This window comes from Dipodomys merriami, unplaced genomic scaffold, assembly GCF_024711535.1.
Source record: "Dipodomys merriami isolate MVZ:Mamm:240054 unplaced genomic scaffold, mDipMer1.0.p SCAF_3, whole genome shotgun sequence".
Taxonomy (NCBI): Eukaryota; Metazoa; Chordata; class Mammalia; order Rodentia; family Heteromyidae; genus Dipodomys; species Dipodomys merriami.
Genome location: NW_027204492.1, coordinates 11922054 through 11944653, shown reverse-complemented (window position 1 = coordinate 11944653; position 22600 = coordinate 11922054). Strand labels below are relative to the sequence as shown.

At 36.9% G+C, this 22600-nt stretch overlaps 1 protein-coding gene across 2 annotated transcripts in view; it reads right to left on the bottom strand.

Moving 5' to 3' along the window:
- The window catches only part of Fgf13 (fibroblast growth factor 13), a 500490-nt gene that overhangs the window by 181232 nt on the left and 296658 nt on the right, over nucleotides 1-22600 (bottom strand). The window contains exon 3 of one of the 2 annotated variants that reach the window (XM_070039641.1): nucleotides 17547-17714. The exons of the other annotated variant lie outside the window; for it this stretch is intronic. Coding sequence (XP_069895742.1) covers nucleotides 17547-17714 — 168 coding nt within the window. The remainder of the gene's footprint in view (nucleotides 1-17546; nucleotides 17715-22600) is intronic. 2 annotated transcript variants of the gene reach the window in all.

Here is a 22600-nt window from a genome sequence, read left to right as displayed (position 1 = left end):
ATTTTTGATTCTTACAATGGGGTTGATGCTACTAGTATCCTACAGGAGGAGTCTTGCTTACAATATGCAGGACAATCTCTGACAGTAAAGAATTATCTGGCTTCTCAAATGAACAGTGTTGAGGTTTATGCATATCACTCTAGCTCAACACAGGGCATGATACCACGAGAGACAAATGTTCTAATTGTTCCTACAAGAAAGAAACAGCAAAGATGCTCACTGGGTTTTAGGTCTCACTAGTGCCTCTATGTTTAATTATTGTAATTTTTAACCCAATCTTACTTGTTATCAAGAATCAGAATATGTTAGCTGACTTGTCCAAATTCTTATGTAGAAAACATTAAACAGCATTGCATAAAGATGATAAATACCATAGCCCTGCTATACTCCAGGGTCACTCCATGGCCCACCACCACTAATCAAGAAAGAAGACAAAGTTCAGTTTTTGTGTTAAGTCTAACCGTCCTTCCTCTTAAGTCTTTCCCCAAGGCTAATATATGGGTAAGGAAACAATGACTGTGTTTTCAAAGGGCTTCCCTATTGGAAGCCCTTTATATATAGCCTTCTTGGTTCACTGGATGTTACATTGTTCAGACCCAACTGACATTTCAAATACAACACTGGGTCTCAGTACAGATCCAAGTGAGACAAAATCAGGAAAGAAAGTAGCCTTGAATGGATTGCAAACATTAAGTATGCATGGATGTTGTATTTACTCCCAAGACATTTTTTTCTGAGAAAAATGATATTCAACAAAAATATGTAGGGATTCTATCTCCTTATGTCAGTTTAGATATGGCCAGTAGCCAAATACTGTCTGAATTAAGGGGTGATCTAAATGTAAAGCCTTTTCCAGAATGAAAAAACTTTCCCCAAACACTCAGCCTTGCCCTATGCAAAGTGCATACACTTTCCTCATTTCTCCTTCTGAGGACACAAGGTCACTAAGGAAAAGTTCTTTGAATTTGAACATAAAGAAATATATACAGAAAAATTAGCTATAATTTTGCATGAGAAACTTAGCATTTATTTTTGGAATCTAAATTCTCAAATCCTTGAAGACAATTCAGCTCATATAGTGTCAACTCAATAATTCTGTACCACAAAATCGTGTATGTGGGTTCTTCATAAACACTGACTTTGATTCAGCAAGAAACCTTCCCGTGAGATAAGGAATCACTTTCCATACTTGTAAAGTTGGCAGAAAACTTTCCTTATTAGAAACTCAAGTAATGTGAACTTTGATTATAGTGTACTAATACAGCACCACAATATGTCAGTTTTAACATTCTAATTCCTAATGATGTAATTGCATCACATACTGTTAGGTTATTGAAAAATATACTGAACAACCTTAACATTATAAAGCAAGTAATAAAAGAATAAATTAGTTTTGGCAAGGATACAAGTTTAGAGGCATTATTGGAAAGAGAAATTAATTTTTTGGCAGATGTTTACTGTAACAGTTAGTATGTGATTTCTTATAGTTCATCTTTCAAAGGTCATTCTACCCAACCCATTTTAATTATTTATCCAAAAGTGTAAGAGGTAGAGAAATGTCTGGCTCATATTCAAATGATTCAGATTACAAAGCCTACATGTTGAATGGGACATTTGAAGAGATTACACTAATTTAACAAATCCTCACTGCATTCTGCTTCATTGCACTATTCTTCCTCCCTGAAGGCCACATCCTCCCTATATTGCTGGAGAATTTCTGAATACTCATTCTTATCTACTCTCTCATCCTTGGTATGTTTTCTCATGGTTTTTTGACAACTGTATCTAGAGGTAATGTTAGTAGCCCAATGATACCCATTATATTAAAGTTGGAACAGATTACATTTGAATATATTTATATAAAAGAATTACCTTCTGTTGAGTGTTACACTATTTAAAAATATTTATCCTTTTATATTAATACCCATTGACAAACTATAGCTGCACATATTTACAGAGTATAACATGATGTTATGATTTTTTAATGCAACATGGAAGCCCAAGTAAATCAACTTCAAAAATTAAACATCTTCCATGATAAGAACAGATCCCAAGAAAAAAAAAGAATAATTAAACTGTTTCCTTCTATCACCTTCTATCAAACAGGTTTTGATAGCCATCTTCCCAGTTCCCCAATTTAGCCTCTGATATCCACCATCTTAGTCTGGGTTCTACATTCTACTTTCAATATCTGTGAATTCAATTGCTTTAGAATGCTTGTGTTTAGCTTATTTCATATCATAGAATGTTGTTCAACTTTTGTCCACATTGCCATAATACCAGGATTTCTCCCCCTTTAAAGGCTGAATAGTATCTTACTCTGTGTATGTGTGTGTGTTTGAGAGAGAGAGAGAGACAGACAGAGAGAGAGGCAGACAGACAGACACAGACACAGACACAGAGAGACAGAGAGATAGAGAGATAGGAAGAAGAGATTGTCTGTGTTCAATTATCCACGGATGGATACTTGTATTGATTTCATAACATGCCTATTTTAGGGAAGTGGTGCTGTGGCTCAAGCGGTAGAGTGCTTGCCTTGAGCTGAAGACACAAGGACAGCGCCCAAGCCCAGAGTTCATGCCCCACAACCGACAAAAAAAAAAAACAAAAAAAACATAACATGCCTATTTTAAATAGTGTTGCAGTGAACATTGCAGTGAACATTGTAGATATCTCTTAAATATACTGTTTTTAAGTCTTTGGGTAAATATAAAAACACAAGCAAAAATAGCACAAGTAGACAGATGGGATTTTATTAAAATAAACTTCTACAAAGCAAAGGAAACAATTAACAGAGTAAATAGACAACCTATAGACTGCAAGAAAATAATTGCAAACCATGTATCTGGTAAGGGATTTCTGTCCAAAATATATAAGGAACTCATAGAAAGACAACTACAAAAAACCCCAAACTATTAACATCTGGGCATAAGCCATCTTTGGGTGTGTTGACCTTATCTAACTGCCTACCTCAAACCTCTGAAGTATACTGTTCCTGTTTAGGTGACTGTATTTATCCTATTTGCTTGCCTCATACCTTGAGGTGAACTTACACTTCGTTAATGAATCACTCTTTTGTGTCTTTCAAAAGATTTGAAGAACAAAGGAGGAAGTAACAGTGCTTGATAGGAAATGTAGTCATGACCTTGCTCAAGTAACTGTAATACCTCTGTATAGTATTTTTACAATAAAAAACTTATTTTAAAAACTTGAAGAAAACTGCAAAGAACCAAATAGATACATCTCTAAAGAAGACATAAATGACTAACACATAAATGAAAACAACACTGAACATCAGTAATGACCTGAGGATACAAATAAAAAATGCAGTGACATAAAATCTCACATCTGTTAGCATGACTATCATCAAAAATCAAAAGAGAACAAGTACTAACAAATATGCTTTTAAAGGGAACCTCTAGCCACCATTGATAGGAGTGTAAATTAGAAGAAATAGCATGGAAAACTATATACCAGTTCCTTAAAATATTTTAAATAGCATTATCATATGATATAGCAATTACATTTCTGGGCATTTCATGATTTGATATCATGTATCAAAGATATATCTACCTTCGTTGTTTTAACACACACACAGGCCACAGGGCTAATGGGTCTTAAATATTTATTATCAGCCTAGAACTTAGTCCTGAGTAATTTGAAAGTAAGGCCATATGATGTGTGATACATAGGAAAGTTGCTCAATCACTGCTGAGTGTGCAAATAAATGAATGAAAGATAACAAAGGATTCATTGGACAAATGGCGGAAGAATGATGGGACAGGTAACATTGATCAAGATGTACTGTACACCTAAACTGACATGTTGAATTGAAACCCCTTTCTTCAAGAACTTAAAGATAACAAGATGAAAAACAAAAAAGTGTTCATGGGACTTCAATGAGAGGCACATGGGAGAGAGCTACACAAACTTATTCTAGAAAAGTCAGTGCTGTCCTGGCTTACAAGTAGACCACAACTGTTTGGCAGAGTTCAGAACAATCTTGGCAACCTAGATTCTAAGAGAAATAAAAACAGCTGGGCACCAGTGGCTCATGCCTGTAATTCTAGCTACTCAGGAGGCTGAGATTTGAGGATCACAGTTCAAAGCTAACCCAAGTAGGAAAGTCCATGAGACTCTTATCTCTAATTAAGTACCAGAAAACTGGAAGTGGAGCTCACCTGGAGCTGAAGAGCTGAGGGACAGTGGCCAAGCCCAGAATTCAAGCCTCATGACCCACAAAAAACAAAAAACAATGAATTGCTCTTTTATACCAATATGGTCTAGAGAGATTTTTAAATGCAATACAATCTAGTAAGGTAGCTCAAAGTCTGTCTTTCTTGCCAGCCTTTAATTCTTCCTTGAGGACAGAGTTACCATCTCTCTTATCATGCTGTGCCTAGTACCCAGCATAATGCCAGATACCCAGTAAACATACATCAACAAATATATCCATTCTGTTAATGGATTAGGAACAGTCAGTTGGTGCTTGGAATTCAGGCAAATGGCCCATTGAACTTAATATTTAAATTTGTCAAATGAATAAGTTGCAATAATAAATATTTATTGAACACTTATTTTGTCATCTATGCTTGTGATATCCATATAGTAAAATGCTATCCATAGGAATGAAATAAATGCTTTATTTTTAATGGACTCCTCACTGGAAAGGGAGATAGATCTTTCTGAAGACACTTGTAGCTGTTCCCATGATAAGGTCAGTGGATGCTGTGCGCTGGTGTCTCATACCTGTAATTCCAGCTACTCATGGAGACTGAGATGGGAGGATTGCAATTCGAAGCCAGCCTGGGTAGGAAAGTCCATGAGACGCTTATCTCTAATTAACCACCAGAAAACCGGATGTGGTGCCTTGACTCAAGTGGTAGAGCTGTAGCCTTAGGCAAAAGAAGCTCAGAGACAGCACCTAGGTCAAGTATAAGCCCCAGGACCAGCACACACACACACACACACACACACACACACACACACACACACACACACACACAAAGGTGCACTGGAGGAAAAGCCTCACTAAAAGCATTGTAGGAAAAGCTATCCCAATTGTCATTTGCTGTGGGCATTTTTTTTTTTTTTTGCTTTTCTCAGCACATATTCAGGATATACTTAACCAATTATCCACTAGGTGAACAGCTAACCAAGCATGCCAATTAGAGATTTACTAAATCAATTGATGAATCTTCTAATATGAGATTCAAAATGTTACCTTCACAGAGGAAAAACTGAGTGAATACAAAAGGTCTATAGCTGCAAAAAGGAACAAGAAGGAAAAGTTATTGCCTGGCAGGTTCTATAATCTCTACTTTTTGAAATACCTTTTGTTCCTTCTTGTTGCCTGAACAGAACCAGATTTTATTTATAGCCTGAGGCAGCCTGCGAGACAAATGTCCTCACTGTATGAATGGCTTGCTTGAACCCACATTATCCCATTGAGGGCTCTAAGCTTTGCTGGGTTGGATGTGTCTCAGAAAAGACTGTAGTACAAGGACCATGTGAGCTCTCCTTCCCTGCTTCTGTTTCCTCTCCTAGTAAAATAGTTTAAATACTAGTATGTATATTTGTGTTTATGTGCATGGATGTGTATGTCCCCAAACCATCTTAGAATAGCAGTCAGTGATGATAAAGTGGAACATTTCCTTCTCCCTATGTATTACATGTTTGAAAGGTGAAGAGTCAACTGTGTAACCACAGGGACAATGGCAAATCTCTAGTAGAATCAACCAAGACAGCTCCTGTCCACAGACACAGTGAACTGTCTTTATCTAATTCAGTCTCCTGTGCTCACACACAAATCTGGATATGGGTCTCTATAATTACATTGAATTTGTGAGAGACAATCCTAAAAAGTACTCTAAAGTGTATTCAGAGGTGAGCATAAAAGTAATCTAAGGTGGGCATAAAGTTCGAAAGCAAGAATTAAACATGGGACCAAGAGGATCCAAATCTTGTTCTACTTTTGTTTATGACACCTTGAAAAGGAAACAGTTTTAGAACTCTGCCTCACTCCTTTTATGTTCTTTGTGAAGCAGCTCATGGCAGAATCAGCTGAGTGTTAAAACCTAGTAGTTCCATGAGGTAAAATACGGACTTAAAGCATTCCTCTAAGCAAACACAATAGGAAGAACTGAGCATATTGAGAGTAGACATTTGTGGAGAGACAAAGAGAAAGAATATGTGACACATGTCAGGGAGGCTGATCTGTTTAATCCCTCATCTACTGTTTGCAGGGACATTCAAATCAAGTTATGGAGAATTCCCAAAGGAAATAATCCATTGGATACAGTATTAGTATGCACTGCTGATATTTAGGATAGTTCTATAGCTTTCTTCTAAACTAACTCTCACCAGCAGTAGAAGAGACAGTGCTGAGGAGTTTTTTTCTCTAGTCTTATGCCTGAAAGAAATCAAGTACGAGGAACTGAGGGAGCACAGTATAGTGGAAAAGATCCAAGCCTAGGAGATAAAGAGCTGCCTTCAAATCCCAGTTAGGACAAATGATTATCTGTGTGACTGTGTGAACAAGTTATTTCACATCTCTACAGATTCTTTTTTTTTTTTTTTGACCAGTCCTGGGGCTTGAACTCAGGGCCTGGGCACTGTCCCTAGGCTTTTTTTGCTTAAGGCTAGCGCTCTACCACTTGATCCACAGTGCTACTTCTGGCCTTTTCTGTTTATGTGATACTGAGGAATCAAACCCAGGGCTTCATGCATGCAAGGCAAGCACTCTACAAATAAGCTACACTCCCAGTGCCCCCTCCCCTCAGTACGCCCTTCATGACTCAAGTCCCCTATGTAATGATGTGGTGGAGAAGATTAACAATAATAACCTGAAATGTTTGCCACATTAAACATGCTACATTTGACTGATTAAACAGCAAGCTATTGAAAATATTGGGAAATACTTGTTGAATAGAATCTTCCTTCTTATGAAAGTCACAAAGAACAATATCATGACAGCGATCCAACCCACTTTGGCAGGACTTTCTCCTCATGTGCCTTCTCACTTTGTAATGAAGGTTTTTGTTACATAGGGGCTTAGCTCATCAGATAATATGATGAGAGACACAGTTATGAGGGAGAAGGTCAGTTGGCTTGAAGTGATCAAGAACCAGACTATATAAACAACATACAGCAGCATAGTGACTAAAGTCTGAACATGGTACAGTGAAAAGCATTCTGACAAAGACATTTGATGAGAATTTGCCCTGAAAGCAATTTAAAAATTACAACTAGCTGCTTTTCTTTCTCCAATGAGCACACCATTTCTCTATTGTTTTTCTGACAGCAGAAACTAGGTCCCTCTTCCTCTGCTTCTCTGTCTCAATAATGCTACTTACCTAACTACAGACTAAAATGAGAGTTTCTTCTAGAGTCACCTAGAAGGATGAAGCACATTCTTCTATGAAGGTCATGGATTTTGCAGTCATGATGTGCGTTTCAATATGGACTCTACAATTTCCCCACCAGGTGACCTTTGACCAGTTATTGCAGTTCTTGGAGTCTCCATTTCCTCATCCATAAGATGGAAAAGAGAAGATATCACCTCCCTCAAAGACTGTTGTCATTACTCATTACCTGACTCATGTACTTGTAATCCCTCTGTATATCACCTTTATAATAACAGTAAATTAATTTTTAAAAAGATTGTTGTAAGAATTAACATGTTAGAGTATAGTAGTGGCACATATTAATTTCAGTATATATTGTCCATAGGGTTTGTTTTTTTTTGTCAGTCATAAGGCCTGAACTTTGGGCCTGTGCTCCTCAGCTCAAGGCTAGCACTCTACCACTTGAGCCACAGCGCCACTTCCAGCTTTTTCTGCTTATGTGGTGCTGAGGAATCAAACCCAGGGCTTGATGTATGCAAGGCAAGTGCTCTACCACTGAGTCACCTTCCCAGCCCTGTCCATAGTTTTTATTATCAATAACCTTAGGAGGGGTAACTGGTAAAAAGGTAGTTTGTGGTAAATGTTGGTGGTTGATACCTGTAATCCTAGCTACTTAGGCGGGGTATTGTAGGCCTGGAGAATTATGTTGCAAAGATAACCTAAGCAGAAAAATCTGAAAGAATCCATCTCCAATTAACCCACAAAAAATTAACTAGACTGGAGTTATGCCTCAAGAGGTATACCATCAGCAATGAGCAAGAGATCCAGGCTCCAGCTCTGCTACAGGCACAAAATACATTGTTAATAGCCAGATTTCTAGGTAACCTCTTAACCCATAGTGGTGAGGAAGTGGTGTTTTTTTTTTATCAAACTGAAAAAAAATGAATAATTAGAATGTCCTTTTTCTCATTTTGTATCCTAGGTAGAAAAGAATATCTTCTAGTTTAAAGAAAAAAATGCAAATGACCTGCTTGGTCTTGTATCTATGCCAAGTTCTGTTGTATTCAAATGCAATTTAAGTATTTACTAAGCACCTCTTTTTGTTTTGTTTGTGAGCACAACCTTCAGCTCCTTTAGGAAAAGGGTGACTTTACTAACTCCTTCTGAGTGCCAAACTCCACCCATTCTTAGGTCAAAAGAATAATTAGGCAACTCCTGAATCTCTTTTGCCTAAGATGTTCTATTGCTCCTATAAAGCTAAAAATTCCCTTAAACAAAATATTTGTGGTACTACAATTCTTTTCAGGTGACAAATGCATGTGTAGAACAAGAAGAACAAAACTAAAACCTAGAAAAACTATATCCAAATGGAGCTCTGCCATTTACTGGGACAGTGATGAACTTTTCTGCTTCTTTCTCACCAGTACAAAGTTGGTAGTAGTCTCATGATGAGGGGGCTTTGGTTAGTGTGCCTTTAAGCGACCCACTTGTTGCTTTCTCTGGGTATAGAGTGGCTCTCTTCCCTTCCCCACTTGAGACTCTGGTTTTCAAGCCAATATTGTTTGTTGCTTCCAAAGTTGGAAATGCCTGAAGGTTGCTTTGGGACTCTTTTGAGAATACATATCTTAAAATAGCAAGGTCTCATAAGTAGATTTTTTGCTATCAGCTAGACAGAGGTAGACATGTGACTTCAACTTCCATGTTTTAGAGTGTGGACATTGGCTGTGAGGCTCATCGAGGGGAAGTGTTGATAAAATGAAGGATGTAACATCCTTCATTCAATGCTTTCCAAAGGGCATTATTCAAGCTGCTTATTCTGAAACACATTAAGAAATACTGTAGAGTATAATGAATGAATACCTGAACCAATGTAATTTAAAATGCTAGGAATGATTTATAAACATGACGGCAATTAAAGCCTCCCAATCATGTCACAGTCAGTTTTTGCATATCTACTACTGTAATAATTCTAAACTGCAGTAGCTGATTATGTATGTGTGATAAGAGAGCAATGCGTCAATGATGACAGCTTCTGGTGTAACTCATAGACTAACACTCCAGGCCACAAGCAGCTTCTGCCAAGCTTCATTCGCTCTCTCACTCCAGAGCAACAGCAGATCAGTAAAGAAGTAGGAGTGCCTTTCAAACATATAGCAACCCTCTTTCCTTCTCCAGCTTCTTTCAAGCACATGAGTCTGTAGACAATGCTTCAGCCCACATTTATAAGCCACACCAGAGTTGGAGAGCAAAATGAGTGTGACAACAGTTGGTTTTAAGAAAGGAGATTGGTCTTAAGTAACAGATTCTCATACGCCTATGGAAATGTCTGGTTATTTTTCTAATAATGCAGAATGACCAAGAAAAGAAAACTTCAAAAAGGCCTCTCTCTCTCTCTCTCTCTCTCTCTCTCTGTGTGTGTGTGTGTGTGTGTGTGTGTGTGTGTGTGTGTGTGTGTGTGTGTGTGTGTGTGTGTGTGATGGGAAAGATGGACCCCTTACTTGCCTACAAGTTCTAAAGGTCACGGGAAGTCCTGCTTGTCCAGCTGTGTCCTCTAATCACAGGCACCTTGTGTAGAAGCCATGCAATCAACATAAGATTTTTAAATTGATAGCTGATATCAAGCACCAGGCCTCATGCTAAGGTGATTATTTTTAAAAGTACTGCTTCCAGTTCAGTTAGCACATTTGAAACTCTTTGGGAGATTTTTCTAAGAACCCATGGTGAGACTCCACCAGAAACAATCCTGTAGGTTTTTAAAATTTTTTTTTGGTTGAGTTTGGTCTGATGTGAAGTCCACATATCAGTATTGTTTAAACGTATCTTTGGATGATTCTCATGTAAAGATAAGATTAAGGGTCACTTATGTAAAGTAGTTTTTACTCAGTTATGGTCCTCAACTCTAGGGCTGACATGGAGTAATTTTTTTTAGCTTGGTTGACCTCATTTTTCACAGGAATACAGTTATCTTTTCTCAATGATGACAAAAGTGCATTATTTGCATTCGGGCACAGACTCTTTACCTTATCCTAGACTAGTAACAAATAATTTCCAATCCAGGCCTGGTCCACAGATAATACTTTGAGAGCATGTGCTAGGTTGGAGTCCAAGTAGAAGAGAACACATATCATCTTCAAATGCATACTATTCCACAAAGGCCAGCTTGATGAAAATATACTGCGCAGTGAAGGCAGCAGCCCCCTTCCTTTGGTGTAATGATGGCATGTTCATAGTGGTCAGGTATAAGTTCCAATACCTACAAGATGTTGTTCACTATGAAACTGCTTGAAGTCACACAGCTTCCTAATCTGCATGGCCCCTCAAAACCTTTATAATCATATGTCATAACACTGTATAGGTGGTGTGAAATCTGGGGAATACATTTCATTGTGAAATCAATCTTTTCACAAGAAATATGATTAAAATATAATTTGAATACATTTATCTGATTATTATTAACAATCTGAGAAAAAGACTATAGCTCATTCCTGCATTCTTCTTCCCTAGGCAAGGAACGTACCAGGAGGACGGAATTGTGTGCAAATGTAATCATAATACGCAAAACATATGTGAAACCAGAAGTAGGAAATTAGAGAGGACAGATGTGGGGGGGATAGAAGGGGGGAAGAATGATGGAAAGGGTGACACTGATGAAGCTGCATTGTACATTTCAGTTGGCAGGTTGAATTGAAACTCCTTTGTAAACTGTTTAAAGACAATTTAAAACATTTTAAAAGACAGAGACTTGGGGGTTGAAGTTCAGTGGTAGAGCATGCCTGTGTTCATGGATTTCATCTCTAGCATGAAGTAAAAAATACAAGGTGAACATTAGAGAAAGAGGCAGCAGAACATTCTTGTACATCAGGAAAGAAAAACTTCTGTAACATTAAGGTCAGCCTTGATTTGGGGAAAAAGTAAACAGTTATTGAGTCCATGCTTTTTGTTGTTGTTGGCGGTGGTCATGGGACTTGAACTCTGGGCCTGAGCACTGTCTTTGAACTCTTTAGCTCAAGGCAAGTGCAATACCATTTGAGCCACAGTGCCACTTCTGGTTTTCTGAGTGGTTTATTGGAGATAAGACTCTCAAGGACTTTCGTGCCTAGGCTGGCTTTGAACCAAGATCCTCAGATCTCAGCCTCCTGAGTAACTAGGATTACAGGCAGGCGTGAGCCTCAGGTGCTGGGCTGAGTCTATGCTTTTAAAGTTCTGAAAGCTAGTCTACCTGGGTTATAACAGTGCTGAGTCAGAAGGGCAGATTTTTTTTTAATTGGCCTATCAACTGTCTATGGAAAGAAATAGAGCAAGAAATGTTGCTGAGACAACAAAGGGCAACAGCATGTGCACCACAGGATGCCTGATATAATGGCTTTGATCCATAAGGATGGATAATTTCCAGATGTTTTTAATATCTAATTTGATATGGGCCTTCTAAAAAAATATCAAAATCACCACTGTGTACTATCATGTATCCAGTGGACATTTCAAAGCACTCTACTTGAGCAGTATCATATAAAACATAAATGTCTCAACTGGTCATCACACAACAGAAACATCTTCTCCCTGTATTAACTAAGGGGAGACCACATAAGGGAATTACAAAGGAAAAACACGTTTATCTTCGGAAAACAGCACCGCCATAATGTGCATCCATAAACTCAAATGAGATGGGAGGACTGTTCTTTAAAAAGTGAATCATATTTTCAGAGAATGAATGGTTATTAGTTTATATTTGTAAAAGCCAGCCTGGAGACTGAATTGAGATGCATATATTCAATAAGGGAATAATTAATGCTCATCCTGTCCTCAAACTGAATTATTGCTTGCTAAGTATACTTCCTTGATTAGATTATGACTTTTCCAGAGAGTAGAAGCTGTCCCCCAAATATGACTCAATTTCATGTGGGTTGCCATAAGGTGAGGAAAGAGAAAACACATTTCGGTGTCATTCCTTGTTCCCTAATGTTATTATGACACAACAAGTTGTTTTCTAAGAAATATTTGAATACAACCAAGAGAAACACATGTGAACAGTTTGTGAGGGGTGGTTATTCCTTGCTAATCAACAGGGCCTTTGGATTTCTTGTTTGTATTCTGACTAACTGCAATTAAGCTGCCATTATCTTCAATTATTGGACATCTCTCTGTCATTTCTTGTTATTGTTTATGGTGCCATCAATAGCAGAGTGACCCTAAGCCATGATTTACTTTGCAATAGAAAGAGGTAGTAGAAACTTTTTTCATCCAATCATAGTTAATATTTTCAAAGCAAATAGGAACATCTCTCAATTCATATCCTCAGGGAGACATACATGAAACCCAGTTATATCTTTTCAGGTGTCAGACATCAAAAATTGTTACCCAATTCTCTCTCAATGAGAAAAGGATTTAATAATCATGGTTTGCTCCCATCAAACTGTTCATTCAAATTAATACTTACTTGTTTTTTCCAAAGGAAAATTAGTATTAAATGAGATAGACACAACAGGAGACAATGAATTTGAGAAAATATGATGAAAAGGAGAATATTTCTGCCAGCATTCTGCTTTATATTCATCTACCTTTTTCCTCTCCTACATTAGATAAGCTTGATATTCACAATGACACATGCTCTTTTTGAAGTAAAGAAGTCAAGATGTTATCAAAGTAACATCATTGTGATAGTTACAGATATATCTCCTTAATATTTAGATCAAAATTTTGCTTGTAGTCTTTCTTTGACAAGCTTGAGCACAGATTCTCTCTGCATAAAAAGGTTATGGATATCCTGAGGGAGAAAGGATGTGTGTGTGTGTGTGTGTGTGTGTGTGTGTGTGTGTGTTACAGAAAAAGAGAAGAGAGAGAGAGAGAGAGAGAGAGAGAGAGAGAGAGAGAGAGAGAGAGAGAGAGAGAGAGAGAGAGAGAGAGAGAGAGAGAGAGAGCTCACATAAAAATGGAACTACAGGGAAGAAGCCAAATGCCTGATTAAAACAATGGTGACAAATCACTGAGCTTGGGAATATTTTTCTAACACATTAACTCTGACAAAGTTGCCATTGTAATCAGAATGTTCCGTCTTAAAAGCAAACACTAGAAATCCATGATTTATACATCTCTGATTTTCAATATGTCCTACTCATAAGCATGTATATCTTGGTATGATTCTTAACAATCTTTAAACATCAGTGAAAGCTCAACGAGTGGTATTGGGGAAGGAGAAGCTCTGCTGATAATAGATTGGCTTCCAGGAGTGGCTCTAAATCAGTTGTTTCATTTTGGCCCACATGGCATAGAAAGAAAAAAAATGAATAAACCCAAAAAAAGCTATGAAGATTATACTTTCCCTTGCCAAAGGCTCCTGGAACAGTAAGAAAAAGATTTTGGTAATGTTCTCTATTCTCCATGCAGCTTTCTTATAACAAAGAATATTGCTGGTACCGGGCCAAATTAGACTCTCAGATGTTTGCATGTGTGTCGTCAGCCAAATTCTAGTACTCATATAAGTTTTCCCTTGTAAGTGATGGAGACAATCACATCGCTAAAAATCACTGAGTATTGAGAACAAATTATAAACTTGTTTTGGAATTGGCTATTTATTAATAGAAACTTGCCTTTGGTAAAGCCTAATTTGGCTTTAGTGAAGAAAGAAAGGGAGAGAATATAGTCATAATAGTCAATGCATCTCCTATGAAATAAAGAAATTTGAGGGGAGGAGTTAGGTTTGAAGACAAGGGGAAATGATTAAAGTGGTGATATTGATCAAGGGTCAGTATATTCATAAACTGATTTGTTGAATGGTAACCTCTTTTTACAATGAAACTCCTTTGTACAACTCCTTTTGTACTGAAAGATAATAAAATATAATTAAAATAAAAGTAGCACAGTGCTAGCTCAAAAAATGTAAAGTAAAAGTCCACTGAGATATTTTAATCTAAGTATTTTTGTATGGATTATGAAGGCCTTGACATAACCCCCAAACAAAGTTAAAGGGCTTGGTACATGGCTAAAATGATAGAGTGCCTATTGAGCAAGCACCAGGCCCTATGTTCAAACCCCAATATCTCCAAAAAAATACATATCATTAACGGATAGTTGATCATGAACCTATTAGATACCTATTAGGTACCATTAGATAAGTACTATATGGGATCATGAGCAACAGAAATAATCTGCTCCTTATAATAACTTACTACCAATGAAAAGAAACACCAATACTTTAGATTGGTAACAAAAGGTATGATTTTGGCAATCAATTCAGTAAGGGAAACAAATTAATTCCAGCTTTATCATTATATATATATATATATACATGCATATTGACATAATTTAATCATTTAAAAATATACAATTTGAACTTATTTTGTCTCAAATTCAATGAGTTGTCTATTTTACACTATCTGAGGGTTTCTGACATTGTATGAACATTATCTGGTGTGAAGAGGTCATACTGCAAAGTTAACACTGCGTAGAGCAAACAAAGGATGCATTAACCATTGTTTCTTTTACTGTGAAGTTGGTGGGCATCCAAAACCAATGTCAATTAATTTCTTATGCTTTTGCTCAGATATGATAGGGTGGGAATATATCTTCAAAATGCTTCACCTGACAATAAAATGTTTCCAAATAGCCACAAAATTTAAGCATAATATATTATCCATTTATAATAAGGAAATCTTTTATTTCTACTAATTAGGTCAAAATTTTACATAAACTTTAAGTGAAAACTGAATAAATTACCTTAAAGCATTTAAAACTAATGTTGCCCAAAATCATCCACGTTGCCAGAATGGCCACTAAACCATTCCAAACCCACTTCTTGGAAATAAGAGGCTGGATAACTTACATGAAGTAAGCATGTTTTTTCTCAGCATTGATTGGTTATTTCAGTTGTACAGCATGTTTTCTTTGGCCTTCATGTAAGGTTTTCTGTTGTATGGTTTCTGCTAATCTATAGGTTTTCTGCTAGTCTATACAGAGATCAAATGTTTTCATTTGGAAGTCTCACTTCACCACTAGCTCCTGTGCCCTTATTTTAAGTGATACGGTATGACTATGTGTCACATTAAAATGTTACCTCAGAACCTCAAATAGCTGTAATGGTATTTACAAAATAATTCATAGCAATTAGAAAGGAATTATGAAGTCTAATATCCCCAGCATCCCAGAAATTCAAGAGCAAGGGAAATCTTCAACCTGAAAACACATCACCTATCTCCAAAGTATATAAATGTAAAGATGTATCGTGATGGCAGCCACTCCATATATGGATAAAATTATAGATGAAGACCTGTTTAAACTTTGTAGAAAAGAGTTTAACTGCCACTCATTTCTTAAAGAATTCTTCATATCTGAAAATAGTTATATGAACATTCAGAATACACTCTAGATGGGACTTGAAAATTAATAAATCCTGTCAAAAGTATATGTAATAAAATGGGGTCTTAAATTCATTCAATTGTTTTTTAAATCCAAACTACTGTTAAAACAATTTTAGGTTTCTAACTAATTGCTTAACTGAATTTAACCAGCAGCATAAATGGTTTATTTTTTCTTTCCAAACCATTTTTTAGCAAATTTGCAAGTATAAAACCAGTGTGCATGCAAGCATATATAATTTGAGAGAAAGAAAGCAGAAAATATTGAAAGACGTTGTGTACAGTAAAGTAATTGTCACTAGTTAAAATTTTCCTTTTGGAAAAGTCAAAATCCACTAATAAAGCACCCTAAGGCTGATTTTACTCACTATGACTATAAAGAGTCATGATTTACACATGAAGATAAAAATATATTGGACATCATAACTCATACCTCAAGTGGAAAGCTTAGATAACAAACCATGGATGGAAAATAGATGTGAATACTCTATTCTGCTGAAATAGAATCAAGCATAAAAATATATGGGTCATCATTTAGAGACAATGATTTTTTTTAAAAAAGAGAGAAAGTAAAAAGAGAAAGGGAAATTCTGACATGTAAAATATTAGTACCAAAAACTATGGATGCTAGCCCATGTGGAGTAATCACTTTACATACCAAACTTTTAACACAACTAAGTGATAGTGTTTTCCAGATCCGAAAATCAGTTGAATTGCTGTAATTTTGAAAAGAACAACTTGCAATATGGACCAAGTTGTTTTTAGTACACATATGTAAACCATTACACAAAAGTGATCCCAAGTGCCAATGAATAGATGTATTTTGTTACTTCCAATGCAAAATATTTGGTATCTGTGGAATAAGTGCTGTTTTATAAATTATCATATACATTATAATATTCAAAAATCATTTTGGAAGTTTAAATGTACACAGATGACAACAAAATACCATATTTCATTTGTCATATGAAAATTGTCTCTATCTATCTATCTATCTATCTATCTATCTATCTATCTATCTATCTATCCATCTATCCATCTATCCATCTATCCATCTATCCATCTATCCATCTATCTATCTATCTATCTATCTATCTATCTATCTATCTATCTATCTATCTATCTATCTGTTGGAGAAATGCATAAATATCTTTTCTTCTTACCAACAAAATACTTTAGATAGATGTGTGACATGAAATAGAATGAATACCTTCTTAATATGAGTTTAAATAACAGGAAGTAGAGTCGTCCAAACCTGTACTTGAGCTGAAAAGAAACACAAACTACTCATTGTCTCCTTAAAGCATGCATTTTAATCTAGCAAAGGGCAACTGGACGTGCATTACATTGGAAGTCTGCACCTGCGTTGGCAAAGTAGCTGGATTGAAAGCATTCTTCTAGCGCAAGGCACAAGCTTTCTAAGCATAGAGGAAAGGTGGAAAATTTGAAACAATCTTCTCAGTACTGCATTTTCAAAGTATCATTCCTCAGCCAACTGTGGCTTCAGGAAGGCAAAGTGATGGGGACAGACTTGGCCAGATGTTGGCTACAGGAGCAAGCGACTTTGGCAGCCAGAACCAGATAGTGTCATGACATCAACTGATAATGCTTCAGCTGCAAAAAGCAGAAGGATGCTGTGTGCTGTGCCAGAGAAGATTGTGGTCTGCAGCGTCTCATCTGAGACTGCATAACACATTCACCTATAAGCCAGGGGCCTCCAAACTTTTGCAGGGGCCGCACAGCACACAGCATATCAGAGGGCAATGCATAATCCCAAACCAAACAACAACCAAAAAAAAAAAACTAGAGAATGAGAGAAAACAAGCAACACACACGTGTGTCGTGCACAAACCTTCGGGCTCTGTGTTTTCTTTGTGGTGTACTTGCTTCAGCGGGCAGCAGAAGATTTCGTGACACTTAGCACGAAAAGGGGACTCTTTTTTCTTTAGTTCCGCGGATTGGATGGAATCTTGCCGTAACATAATGTATTCCTGTGTGCCAGGGGGGGCGTCATCCAGAACTGTGGTCACCACATAACAAAATGAACTCAAGTTAGAGCTTCATGAAAGCAGCGAACATCTTCAATCAAACCTATTCTCAGGAAAGCTAGTGACACAACATTCCTACACAAAGCTTCACATGTAACAACGTGCTTGTTAGGGGTTGACTGTAAAAAAAAAACAAAAACAAAAACAAAAACAAAAAAAAACACCACAGCCCCGGGAACAGCTCATCAAGTATATATAACTCTACTGCTCGTACAATGAAAAAAGAACTGCGTTAAATAGTACCCTCCAGTGCAGTAGCATTTTAATATTTATTACCTATATGCTATCTAACTAAACATTGTGTATGAGGAGCTCACTCACGGCAATGTAAGTTGCAATGTAGATATTTACAGGAAAAAGCACCTGATAGAAACAAATAATCGGTGTGTTAGTTTATTTTTTTTTTTTTTGGTGTTCCATGAAGAGTTGAACTTTTAAGTTGTTCTTTATGCTTTGACGGTCAAAGAGAACAGGTGTTCAAAACTCCCTAATAAAGACGAGAGACCCCAACTGAGAGTCAATAAGAATCAACAGTGAATCAAAGGCCTACATGGCTGGGTTGGCAATGAAAAGAGCAGGTTTACTGATCTGGACCTTAGCTGTACAGCAGGCTCCTTCTCAATCCTCATTTTCTTTCGAGGATCCCTGTGTATTTCCTAAACAGAACTAGTGCATTACTAGTGTATTGTGAGTTTTTTTTTCACTGAAAAAAACCATATGTCTATCTTTACAGGGACCATTGCTACTTTCTTTTGTCTGCAAACCACCCACCCAAGTGGGTGCAAATTGGGTCTGAATTTGCAGAAACAGGGAATTGACCCCACAACGGATTTTATTTTTATTTTTTTCTATTTCACACCCTTACCAATGAGGCCATTCCATTTCACTGCGAGTGAGTCAGTGCCTCCAAAGCTGTGATTAATAACGTGCTGACTCATTCTCCTCCCCCAAATGCATACACTTAACATGCATTTAGGACTGATAGATACCACTAGTGAACTTCTTACTGGAAAATAACGGCTTGGGGTTGGTCAGAAATGAACAGCTTCTGGCTGAATTGATCTCAGGACTATGTCGTCAACGTATTCCTAACACAGTGGCTGGGACCTTAGTGGGCCTGAGGGGTGAAGTGGATGGAGAGAGGTTTTCTATATCACAACATGATCAATGCTGCATAATAAAACCCACCAAATGCCATTTGAAAAAAATTGGGGAAGAGGGGTAGGTGGTTGTGGTGGTGGGGATGAGCATGTATAAAGTACACTGTGTGCATCTATGGAATTGTCACAGACGCCTGGTATTATTAATGTACACTAATTAAAAAAAGAAAGGTGTGTGTGTGTATGTGTGTGTGTGTGTGTGTGTGTGTGTGTGTGTGTGTGTGTGTGTGTGTGTTATCACGATGGCTTGAACTCAGGGCTTGAATGCTGGCCCTTAGTTTTTTCACTGAAAGCTAGCATTCTATCACTTAAGTCATAGCTCCACTTGCAGTATTTTGCTGGCTAATTAGAGATAAGAGTCTCACTGACTTTCCTGACTGGTTGGCTTTGAACTGTGATCCTTGGATCTCAGCCTTTTGAGTAACAACCGTTACAGGCATGAGCCACCAACAGCCACCTCAAATGATTTTTTTTTTTTTAAAGAAAGCAACCAGTTAACAGAAAATCTTTTGGAAAGCATAGGCATGAGAGAGTTACCCATAACCCTCATATGATAAGTGTAGGTTAACTCAAAAATAAAATTTAAATTAAAAATTCTTTCATGTTGGGAGAAAATAGCATGAAATCCTGCATAACTTTTAAATTTATATGTTGAGTTTAAGACAAGTTCTTGATAGACTGCCTATATGTGGATTGTTGTCTTCCTTTATAAGTCATTAAATTATGCAAGAAGGTGATGAATATTTTAGTCAGTTCCCTGTTTTCCCCTAGCATTCAGCAGCAGTAATCCAAAATATTATATAGACATACCACTACAGCTTTTCTGGGCAAAGAGCTCTCTTCATCTACTAGGAATATTGCTATAACTTCATAGAATCTTGTTGGTGAATGAGCATCTCTGATAGCAACAGCTGCTAATTCAAAACATTTCCAACAATTTCCTGCCACAAGCAGATAGTTATGGTAATATAGACACTTATCAAATTCCAGTATCACAGCTGAAGACAAATTTTGGTTTTACCATCCAAAATATTTAAACTCCCCAAATTGGAACTCTTAAAAAAACATTCATAATTATATGAGAACTGAGTGATTCCATTTTCATCTACTTCTACATGTGAGATATATTTGAAGATCAAAAAAACAATTGGAGGATCAAAAAGAAAAACATGACTTTTGGACACTGCCTATGGAACTTGTTATTCAGGATTATATGGCAAATATTAGTAAATTGTCTTCCATTTTCATTGTGCAGTACCAACAATGATATCACAAATGGGCATTTCTGGAGATTAATGGTGGACTGAAGCTAATAGCCCTTGGCTGACTCTCCAGCCATCAGCTTTCCCCAGCTGGTCATTAATTCCCAGAAAATGCTTTGCACTGCCATCATTATTGTTTAATTAGATACAACTGGTTATCTGTAACATACAACACAATTCAAGTGAAAGCAAAATTCTGATTGACACAAGACCTTACCCCCCAAATTCATCATGATGGAGAAAGCATGAAGGTCACCAAAGTGTAGGATAATTGCTTTCCACAAAATTCCCTCTCTCTCCTATTTTCTCTTCAAATTGAGTTTAGCAAGTGCAAAAGGTTCCAAGATGAGAGCATTTAAGGAGCCATCCGAGTAATAACCACAGGCACAGAACATTTCCTTGGAAATCATGAACATCTGGGAGTTAATGGTTTAGCTCTGGGACTCAGGCTGTCTCTACTTAACACCTTCAACATCCGTCAATTCAAACTCAAAAAAAAAAAAAAACAGAAAAAAGAAAAAATAGTAGTCAATGTACCAGTAGATGGGTCTTGTTCTATTGACCACAAGTTAGAAATATTCTGGATTTTCCAACCATATGTAGCATTGTATAAATAATATTCCCTTGAGTCTATTAAATTTATGAATGAGAATATTTTGAATGAAAAATTAAAACTATTATATCAAATTTATTTATTTTCAGGGCTTCCTTAAAGGACTGTGCCATTGATAGCAGTAGCGCAGAAAGGGGAATCTCCATACTACTCTAGCACTAAGTGACTTCAGTTACCTTTTCTAACAATAGATTTATTCAATCTTGGAGTTGGACCAAAAAATCTCCAGTGATTAAGTTGACACTGGATTCACACAAAACTTCCACCTGTTTTGGAGTTTTAACCTAGTATGGATCTAGCATCTGAATCCGTTTTGGAAGGTTGCTGAGTTCAATGCTTACAACAGCCAAGGAGTAGATCTCTGTGCAGGAATATCTCCTCCACAGCCAGTGTTCCCAGTCTTGATCACACAGCCCATCCACTCAGGATTCCCATGTCCATTTCCCATGGGAGTACCACAGAATTAGAAGAGACAAGTGCACACATGCAAATCCACACATCCACAAACACACAGATACTGACAGGTGGCATACTCAGACAAAGAGGTGACAAGATTAGTGACCTTAAATGGTGGGATGAGAGTTAGGAGCACAATTTATGAAAGAGCTGGTTCCCATTACACAAAGTGTTAGGAAGTTCATCTCGTATCCAGGTCTAGTTTTTGAGCAAAAGCTTTGAACTGACCACTGAACCACTTCCTACTTTTGTTTAGTTTTCTCAGCAAATATGAAGATAAAGGACAAGACCACGGAGAAGTCACCAGTAAGAGAGGAGAATATGATAGAGACTACTAAACGTGCTAATCTGGTTTAAGATATCCATATTTGCCAAAATATTCCTTTTGCAAACTAGACATAAAAAGGATTATTATAACAAAAGTTAGGAATCTGATAAATTTTAAAGACTCCAATGTATGCTATCTTTTAAATGCATTTTACTTAAGCAAGTTATTCATTTATTTCTCCAATATTTTGTAACTCCAATTCTTTGCTCACAAAGGTCTACCAACAGATATAATATTGGGCTTAGTGAATATATTAGTCTTATGACCAAAGCTAAGAATGTGTCATTCCAAAAACAAGTTCTATAGCGACAATGTATTGAAACCATTCTGTCTTACAATATAAAGAAAATAAAGCCTAGGAAAGGAAAATGACTTCATAAAAATAACACAGCCAGTTACTGGAAGTGAGGATTCCAATGTGCTTGTTATTAACCCTGAAGTTACACTACCTTATCAAAGCATCCATACATTAGCAGTGATCAGGTCTTTCAGTATTCCTTACCTTCCAAGATTCCCTCTTTCTCCAGTGAATTTTGCGTTCTTTATTCAAAGGCAGCAAGAAACCAGAGGCAGCTCATTTATCTATTTAGTCAATGACAAAAAAGGAACCTCGGCCCTCACCAGGCTACTGGAATTCACAAGGTTTGTTGGCTACAACTGGAAACAGTTACAAACCTTCACTTATTCGATGAGGCTGGTTTGGGTGTTTGGGTTTTTTTCTCTTTTAAATTAACTCTTTACAAAGATAACTCAACATCATTAACAATACATGATTTTAAATCAAAGCAAATCTGGGATCACCAGTGAAACAGAAATGGATACAACAATGGGACTGTTAAAATTATCAGCCATATATTAGTGAATCCAAGAAAATGCAACTTTGGTGCAACATAAAATAAGGGCCAAATATCCTCCTACAATCAGAAAGAAGTGAGATGAAAATGGAGTAATTACTGCAATTAGTCTTCCATGTCTCCAAGCACCTGTCGTGCTGAAAAGTATGTATAAGTACAGCCTGTTTAGCTGAAGACCTCCATTT